Source organism: Patagioenas fasciata, chromosome 2 (assembly GCF_037038585.1).
Source record: "Patagioenas fasciata isolate bPatFas1 chromosome 2, bPatFas1.hap1, whole genome shotgun sequence".
Lineage (NCBI taxonomy): Eukaryota > Metazoa > Chordata > Aves > Columbiformes > Columbidae > Patagioenas > Patagioenas fasciata.
Window position 1 is genome coordinate 59,712,414 of NC_092521.1, and position 9,729 is coordinate 59,722,142.

The window sequence follows — 9,729 nt, forward strand, 5'->3', positions numbered from 1 at the left end:
AATTCAATGGGAAGCATCAACTTACAGTTTAATTGTTGGATAGCCTCGCACTCCAAATTCAGATGCAATGCCTGAAAGAAATGTGTTAATGCCAAAGTGAACCAAGACTTTTTCACTCTCCTACCTTAATCTTTAAACATAGTTTACTATTCGGATTGCACCAAATAAATAAAAAAAACTACCACTTATTGTACTTGCTTTAAACAAGTTGCTCTTATGAAGCTACACAGGAGTTTACATAGGTCCCACTTTCTGACCTCTTTCTGGGGTATTATAAAGTCCCAGCATAGGCTCTCAATTCATTTGACACAAGTCAAATGGGATTAGACATAAACAGACATGCTTGGTCAGTTTTCAACGAAGGGTAAAATGCATTTAATATGCACACACAATTGGCTGGAAATACCAGAGGTGAGAATTACGCATCATGGATGTAGAGTCGTAAACACTATTGCTTAAAAAAAATATAAAAGACAATTAAACTTCTTGTGCTACAGTAATGTGTAACAACAAAAATGCAGTATCACAATGTAGTATTTACAAAAAAGTCAGTTTTTAAAGCATATTCTGCAGAGGTAAATGTCTACAGTCATCAATTTCACCAGAAACAGACACTTTCTAAGCTATCAGTTACTTAACAGCTGCTTACTAAAGTGGTAAAAAATAAGACAATTGCAAACTTCCCCCTCCACATCACGTTTGTTTAAAACCTTGTTCCCAGCAATTAGAGTACAATTTCCAACTGCCCTTCCAGTTGTGAGCATAACAATTGCCACCTTAAATTACACTTTCCAGCCAATTTAGCATTTTCCAAAAGTTAAGTACTCTTCCAAAAAGGCAACAATAAGTCTAAAAATTCTGACAATGCTTGTGCAATTCCCTTCTGAGAAACAACCCTTCAAATGCACCCAGATGCAATACTTTTAACATAAATATTTGGAAGCTACCAACTACATGGCAGAGCAGCAGATGTGTGAGGACTTATGTGCAGGGCTCTGAATAACAGTTTGGAAATTGTGATCCTAAGGTTGTTTGCCTGGATCAAAACCCTAATTGCACAGAACGACAAATAAAACTAGAAGCTGACCTATGGACATCTTAGTAAAATGAGACTGATACAGGAAATGTGCATACTAGGATCAAGTTGTTTCTGATTTTTTTTTTTCTCTCATAGCTGTACTACATAGAAGTAGAATGCACTGAAATGTGAATTAGAACACTGAATCGTAAGAGTTGTCGGGAGGCAGTTAATTCCTCCTCACATAACTCTCGAGCACAGTAAAAACTGCAAAGCAGACATTATTTAATACATTTTTTAAACATCCCAGCCATGGAGATTACCAAAATCCTCTCAACATCATGGAAGTTATTTACATCATCACCTCCACTGGTTGATATGAAGAATGTATTATAGGCAAACACCAGCAACTATGCTAGACCCAGGCGCAACATATTTCTACTTTTATCACATTCAGTGGACTTCTGAGGCTAACATCCATGAAAATTCAACTGATATCAAGCACCAACAGGTGACTGTTCTGTTGATATAACTGCTGTATCCTCATTCCACACACCTAACAGACGCAACACTACTGGATGCTTTATATGTTCAGCTGTGGTCTCAGTTCTCTGATGAGAGGCAACCTAAAGTTCAGTTTTTTCACACTGCTTCACATTTTCAATAGAAGCACAGACTACGCAGAGCCAACTATTTATGGTCCTCCCCAGCCACACACGTGTGTCCAGCTGCATTTCCTTCTGGTATTCTCAAGACTGAATTACTTGGATTTCAGAGAATCTTAATATTGGGAAGACATTAAGTAGAGTGGACTGAGCTTTTCACACCCAATGTTGTCAAATTTCCACTTTCAAAATAAAGGCATGAAATTTTTTGGACTCTATTCTTCACAAAACTGGTAACAAATCTGACATGAAAAACATTTTCAGGGCACAAAGGAACCCTTGAAGTTTTTAGTAATTTTTAAATATGCAAACCTGAATTCTAGAACAAAGTGCCAATTCTGTTCTACATATTAAATGCAAAAGTTTCATATCTGAATCACAGATGCAAATATTTTGGGGTAAGACTTTATACAATTTATATGATTTAGAATGCGATACACATGACTGGAACATTAGAGATAAACCAAATCTATCCCCAATTTTGAAGTTATCTGGTTAGATGATCTCACAACTTAATTATTCAGACTTATTATTCTTTAGCAAATAATTACTATTAAGATGAAACATAAGGCCAAATTTATGTGGTTTTACAGGAAAAGCTACATACGATAAATTGGTGTTTGAGATAAGATCATTTTAATTTCAAAAGACCAAACTCTGCTATATGTAAATAGAGAAAAAAAATGGAATATCAGTGAAAAAAAGTATTCCGCATCATATTTTACACAAATTTAACAATCCTAAATAATTGTGTTTAATGTGTATTAACTAAAAACTTTACATGTATAACAGAGTTTTATCATGTACAGATCTCACTTTGGCCTCACTACTCCCTATCCCTTCACTCTTAAATATCCTCCTGGTTCAACATAGATCAAAGTGAAATGACAAGCACACTAGAACTAAGAAAATACTGTTAAGCATGCAACAATCCTCTAATGCCTGCCCAAACCACTTCTCTGAACCTGAAGTTTTGGGTTTTCTCTGAAAAGATCACTACATAAAGTCATCATCAAAAATGCAAGTGTTAAAATAGTTGAAATTGGTTCTTCAAGAAGACATTTACAGAGAAACACGAAAAGAAATTGGGTCAATACTGATGCAATGACTTCAGCGATTTCAGCAGGCTTTCAGTGTAACATCTTAAGGACTGATTACCTGAAAAGAGTAACAGCAAGAACACAAGAACCTGTCCAACAGTAATATAAGGAACCTAACCCAGGATGCTGTCAAGAGACGTACACAAAGATGCTTGTATAACAGTACTCTAAGAAGTATATCAAAAGCATATCTTTGAGAAGCTTTTACCTTCCATTTGTCAGGAAGAATTCCCTACACAAGCAGAAAACAACGTGATAAAAAAATGCATGCTGTTACTTCTAGAAATAAAAAGATCAGGAAATTGTTCTCCAATGACTGTGTATACATTTGCTATGACACAAAAGAATGACTAATGAAAAAAATTTAAAATGTTTCCAAACGGAAGTTGTCATAAAATTACCTGTAACCAAACCATACTTACTAGAAAAAGAAGTTGCATCCATCTTCCCAACTTTTACTGGAGAGCCCATGTTTTTCATTTCTATACCCACTTCATTCCACACAGGCTCGAGTTTCTTACAGTGGCCACACCAAGGTGCATAAAACTGAGAAGCAAACACATTTGATTAAAAAATAAATTAACGACATGAAATAATTAAGAGAAGTTGATTCTATTATTAACCCTCAAATACATTAGCAAGGCTTATTTTCCAGTCATGGTGTTCTTTAAGTCTTAATAAAACTGCAAGTTGACTACAAAGCCGGAGTGACAAACAGTGCTTTTATGACTTGGTGCTACTTTTAATAGGAAAGCACAAGTTTGAAAATAATATATTCAACTGCTGTATCATTTTATGATTTATTTTAAAAGAGACTGTGTATTAACATTAAAAAAAAAAAAAAAACAAAACAACAACAACTCCCTTTTGGAATATTTTCCTCTTTTTTGAAAGCAAAAGATCACGTAATCAATCTATCCAGGAATATGAATTTATTTGCCAATCTACTATTGGAAAGGATGTATATATGTGTACTTCCCCAGGCTGCGGTCTGGATTTCAGTTCTTCAGCAACTACTTTTCTATATGCAAACTGTATATTTGATCCCATTTTCTCAGGGTCAAGCAGAGCTGAGACTTGATTTCATCTTTCTGCCTATGTCTCGCTGCAACACCTCAGTGAACTAAATAGGGAAGATATCAATGTTTTGGTATAACAAGATCAGAATGCAACTTGACAACGTTGGATTTTGTTTCCCTATACATTACTGATCAATTCTGAATCAGTATATATAGTTTTCCTCACTCAAAAAATGACAAATCTGAATCATACAATTTTGGAATTACAGTTCATATTTGGGTGAGCTAAAAAGAATTTTCTCTCACTCCCAAACAAGCTCAATCTCTTTAACAGTTCATTGCCTCTGAAATAAGGCACACTGAATCTTTCCAAGTATGCTAAAAAAATAAAAGCAGCCTCTCATATATTCAATGCTATAGTGCTATATGTCTTGAACTCAAATTAACTGGTATAACTAGAGAATGGAATTGTAAAAATTCAGAACCGAGGTTATCACCTCCTACCTGCGTTAGGTAATCTGCTTTCCTTTTGTAAGGACTGTAAAATACAGGATGAAGTCTGTCTGCATCCAGTACTCGGTCTAATTCCTGGTTCATCATGAACAATACAGACAGATTGCTTATCCACGCTGTCAGAAGAATTACCATCATTTTTTCTGCACCATGTACAAACAATTTTCTGAATGACCAAGCAGCTTTACTACAGAGTGTAGCATTGTTTTGATTTCCACTAGCAGGTCTTCCCATTTTTCTCATATACTTACATCAACAAGCCAAATATCATCTTTACGGTTTTCTTTAAACCTAGAGGGAGAAAAAATGAAATCAATATATAAGATATCTGAAAATAAATAAGTGAAGTGCATGTTTGAAACAGGCAAAGTCTAAAATAAAGTTGGTATAAATCTATAAACACAAGAATTCTGCTTTGTTTCTTGTGTGTGGAGGGAAGGAGGAAAGAGTTATTTTTCCATATTAAGACTGCCCTTGCACATACACAGTTGTACCAGTTAGGTCTCTACAGCCGCTTGCGAAGACAAAAACAAATCAAACAACCACACACAACACAAAACCCCGAACAAACAAGAAAAACAGTAAGAAATCAGAAAACAGACTAAAGCACACAAAAGATGTTTGATTAGGATATGTAATCTAAGGGGAAGAAGTATTTTGCAGCTGTTCTAGTTATATAAAATACTGTTGTTGACTGTTTAGAAAATGTTGCTTTTTTACAGATCAACTAATACACACTCTTGGTGCATTGGCTTACACTGTTAATCTCAGCTTAGCTTAGCTAACTAAACTATCTTCAAAGTTAATATGCAAAGCAATTTTAGTTCAACCTCCTTCAACATTCCACTACAGGTATGTCAGCTTATGTTTTCAAAGTTGCACACAAGAAACCAACTTATTGGAACAAAAACATTCAAGTTACAGATAAAAAACAGAGATATATAGATACTATTGAATACTCTTAATGCTAAAGCAATGGTGTCTTAATAAACTGACTAGTTTTATTAAATGCATATCTGTCATTAAATGCTAAAACCCCTAAAACAAAAATACAACAAGATACATCAAAGTTCCTTGGTACTTCTTGAAATGTTGCTTACGCGTTTCACTGAATTGCTGTCACTACAAGATCATAGAAATTATCAGATTATTTAAATATTTCTATGTTGAGAATTAAATGATGCAGAATTTTAATGTAAGGTTTATTTTTGTAAAAGGCTTTGTAAAAGTGACTAGAACCGGGATTACTGTCACATGCTATAAAATACATTATACAAAATTCTTACTGTGGCACTCTTACTGCGAAAGCATCTGAATATCTGTGGAATTACCTCGTAAGTGTGAGATCTACACTGTAAGTTAACATACAATTAATAGAAGTTATAGCCCAACTCATCAGTTGCCAATATGCAGCATTCCTATAACTGGCTCAGAGGAAGTTAGCAGAGAGAGATTTGTCATGGTATTTAAAGCGGAATAGATTTGTAGCAGCCCATAACGGTCTTGAAGAAATATTAAAGCTGATGATGGACTACTGCTCAAAAAAAAAAAATAAATAATATCAGAAATCATAACTATAATCTAATCACAGCACTGAGGGTTTGAAACCTAGAATTGCAGCATTTCCCTGGTAAATTTGAGCCTTTTTTGTTTTCTTGATGGCACACCAAGTTTGTAATGGTTGCAGTGACCAATACAGAACAGCTACAGGAAAGCAGCATTTTTAAGTCGCAAAACTGCTTAGCTGACCACCTCACCACCTTAAGTGCTACGGAGCTAATGAAAGAACCAGTTAGCATCTAGCATCTCTTGAGGATTCTAATGAAGCTCCAGGTAACTTCCAATTACGAGGTCAAATAATTGGATATGATGCAAGAGGCAGAAAGCAGCTACTGAATCATCAAATCCTGGACTGTGCTTCAATTTAGAATATCACCTTTGGTTTGTTAAAGAGGAATTTAAAATGAAATGTTCTCCTCCTCCTGCCACAGTATAACCATTACAGGAGATTACAAAGACCATTAAAGAACTGAGAAAGGTAAACTGAAATCTTATAAATCCAGTAGACAGCAAGGAAAAGCAGGAAAGAAAGGAAACCTCTGGAAGCAGAGCATTCTAGTGGAATTTAATAACTTTGGTCTAATATATTATAAAAAATACTGTAGTTTTTACAATAATAAATTTCAAGTTGTACCACTCATTTACAAGCACCTATTTAATTAAAATATCAACTTCAACATAAACAAAAATCTGAAGTGTGACAAAAAACAACTATCTAAACTTATTCTAGTTTTGGTAACGTCAATGATTAAATTATTTGACAATATTAAGGAAGTTCAACATACTGCTGAAGAAAAACATAATACTCTGTATAAATGAGTTTTTCAGCATTTTCTGAAGGTGCTGTTTCTAGGCCCTGCAAATACATTTCCAAGTGTAAAACTTCAGTTTCTCTTATTAACTGTCCTATGCAATACTCCTTCTGTCAGCTGACACAAGCACAATCATACTGGTAGAAACATGACACAAGCATTGTGCACCCTTGAATCAAAATTATTTGTCTCAATTACATACAACTTTACAACATTTGGTACTAGAGGACCAAATGCTGCCTCAACCTCTACGCACACTATTTAATCATTAATGGTTAAAAGACACCAGCATAAAGCAAAACTGAAGAACAAGGCCACAATTCCGAGGGCCTTAAACCAACTCAGCTTCTATTCGTCTGTGTCTCACCTCTCTTGCACCATTTATGATCCTGGGTTGAGTCACCAATGCATCCTCACAGACAGAAAAATATTTGCTTTTTTACTCAGGTTACTTATCTGCTTCATTATCACATTGTAAACAACTCAGCAAATATGGCAGAATGAGCACTGATGTGAGGCAGGCAGCACTTAGATCAGCATAAGCCAACAGGAACCATAGCTCTTATTTTGTATCCCATCCACAGACCAGTTGGGTCATGCTGCGTAATTTGCACCTCTGTTAGTTCTTCGCTGCTACTTGTCTTCCTACATCCTGCAAGCTTGGGAAAGGCACCTGCACCTCGTGCTAGAAGGCACTGCTTGCTACTACCAAAATTCAAACAAAACTCAAAGTTTTCAGTGACAGCAAAAGCTCCATAATGTTTACTTACATATAAAATGAAAAATGCGAAACTTTAACTAGTCACTGCTCCCACTGTTTTTTCAAAAGTAATTGTATTCCTGACCTTTCACACCATTTGTCAATAAGTTAAAAAGTAAAAAAGAAAAAAAAAAAAGAAACACAAATAACAAACCTGTCCTGAACAACTCATCATTTGATTCCTATTCCCAATTGCAAATACAGGCATCTGTATAGTTTTGTAGTTAAAAAATCCAAGTGTTCTAGAGTACGATTTTCTTTTATCAACTACTTCAAAAAAAGTTATGTGACTACAGAATTACACTTCTTCATTCCAAAACAGCAACTACATTTAAATTTACACCTGTGGAAACATGGTATGGAAACACGATGCAGGGGCACAGATTGAGTGAATAAAATAGCATCTATCTCTTTATCTTAAGTTCTCGAAAATATAAGGCATGTTTCAAAAACAAGCTTTGAAAATCAAGTCCAGGCTGTTCCTGTGCTTCAGTTGCTTTTTAACAAGACTTTAAACACCAGTCAAAAATGCTAATGTCTCTTTCTCTCCTGTACCCCTTCTATATGTTCCCATTCTCTCCGCTATAATTTCACTGAACCTTATTTGATCCTATGATTATCTGCTCTAGCTGAATAAGAAATACAGTAAAAAGGTGAACGGTTTTCTGACCGTTTAGCTCTATGATGCAATTTATCATGGATGAACCCTCACAAAAACATCACCTTTGACTGGCTTAAATTTACAATAAACAGCCATTTAATGCCACCTTCTCCTATTCTACCAGCTATTATTTTCTAAACCTTATATTTCAATTCTAATAATCATGCTGCTTTGTAGCGCTTTAGATTAATCTGGTTATCTGACCAAAAAAAGAAGTTACTTTGATTTTTGGAAAGCTAGTTTTTATTGGGAACAGCAAAACAGCCATCAAACTGCTAAAGCAAAGCAGTACAAGAACGACAGTACGCAACCAAGTTAAGGGCAGGAATACCCATTTCAACACCTCCACGGGCTTAGGGCTAAATCTGTTGTGAAAGCACATTTTCACACTGGAATATAACTGGGAGCCATAAACTAGTCCTGCAGGCCTTCCTTTCTCTACTGTTTCTGGCCACGCATGAATGCACTTTTACTCATTCTCTCAATTCCCTACAGCAGCTACGCAGCAAACTCTAATGAAGAATGCGGTTAAACACAACCAGCTTTTACTTAGGGCAGGCATCAATCCACCAATACATCTACTCTACCAAAAAGAAGGAATGAGCAAGGCAACCTGAGAACATTTTTGGTAACAGCACTCATGCTAACAGCTTTAAATATCATTGCGAAACAAAGGTGATCTTCAGCTTCATGAATTGCATCTAGTGAATACAGGCCACAATCTTTCTGCTATTCCTGCTAAGTACAAACTTTTTCAGTGTAGCTTTCTTGACAACCACACTCCACACACAGCTGTCAGTCTGAGGTCACCCCCCGCCCCCTCCGCAAAAAGGCAAACATCTAAATAATCAAACAAGGCACCCCAGTACTTACGACTCATCTAGATCCTCCACAAACCCCGCACCTGATGCCACCACATGTGCAACCACTGCGAGGAAAAGAAAAGCGTACCGTGAGTGATCTCCGAACCAAACTGGGGGTGCCCACCCACGCCAGCTGACAGGCTCACCCCTGCGCTCACTCTCTCCTTTCCCCTCACGCCTTCAGTGCTTTCCCACAGCCCCAGCCCTCCGCGCTGTCCGCCGCCGCAGTGCTGCTCGCCGCTCCCCTCGGCCCTTCCCCCGTCTCTGGAGTCCACCGCTTTCCCCCCCCTTCCCTTTGCCCCTCCCCCCTCCTCCTCCTCCTGCCGCCAGACCAGAGCCACCAGCCCGGAGCAGCTGCTCGGGTTCTACCTGCCGCCCAAACCAGCCACTGCTGCCGCCCGCCCACCGCTGCCATGTTGACAGGAGCTCCGGCGCGGCCGGAAGGGGAAGCAGCGTGCGGCGGCGGCGACCTTTCCTGCTCACTGCGCAGGCGCAGAGAGCGGGGCGGGCTGCGCGGGGCGGGGTCCGGGTGCGGTGGGTGTTGCTGACCGTTTCGCGCGAGCTGACGTGGGGTCTGCGTGAGGTGGCGGTCTCGCCGGAGGGCACTGACGGCAGCGACGGCCCGGCCCGCGGGCGACATCTGCCCCGCCGACTCCCGGGTCTTCCGCGCCTCCAAAAGGCGCTGTTGGAGAGTGGGGGGAGTGATCGTGACACCCTGGCGCGGAGCCGGGTCGCGGCGTGGGTGGACGTTGTCATCT

At 38.2% G+C, this 9,729-nt stretch overlaps 1 protein-coding gene across 3 annotated transcripts in view; it reads right to left on the reverse strand.

The window, feature by feature from the left end:
• Positions 1-9,474, reverse strand: part of TMX3 (thioredoxin related transmembrane protein 3) — a 30,263-nt gene extending 20,789 nt beyond the window's left edge. For 2 of the 3 annotated variants that reach the window (XM_065831647.2, XM_071804278.1), the window contains exons 1-5: positions 9,341-9,474; positions 8,982-9,036; positions 4,567-4,606; positions 3,206-3,329; positions 26-71 (exon numbers count right to left, since the gene is read on the reverse strand). In XM_065831647.2, the coding sequence (XP_065687719.1) occupies positions 26-71; positions 3,206-3,329; positions 4,567-4,606; positions 8,982-9,036; positions 9,341-9,386 (311 nt within the window). In that variant the 5' untranslated portion in view covers positions 9,387-9,474. Of the gene's footprint in view, positions 1-25; positions 72-3,205; positions 3,330-4,566; positions 4,607-8,981; positions 9,037-9,117; positions 9,137-9,340 lie in introns of those variants that run through there. The other variant, XM_071804277.1, reaches the window with a different exon arrangement.
• Between the last annotated feature and the right edge of the window lie 255 nt (positions 9,475-9,729).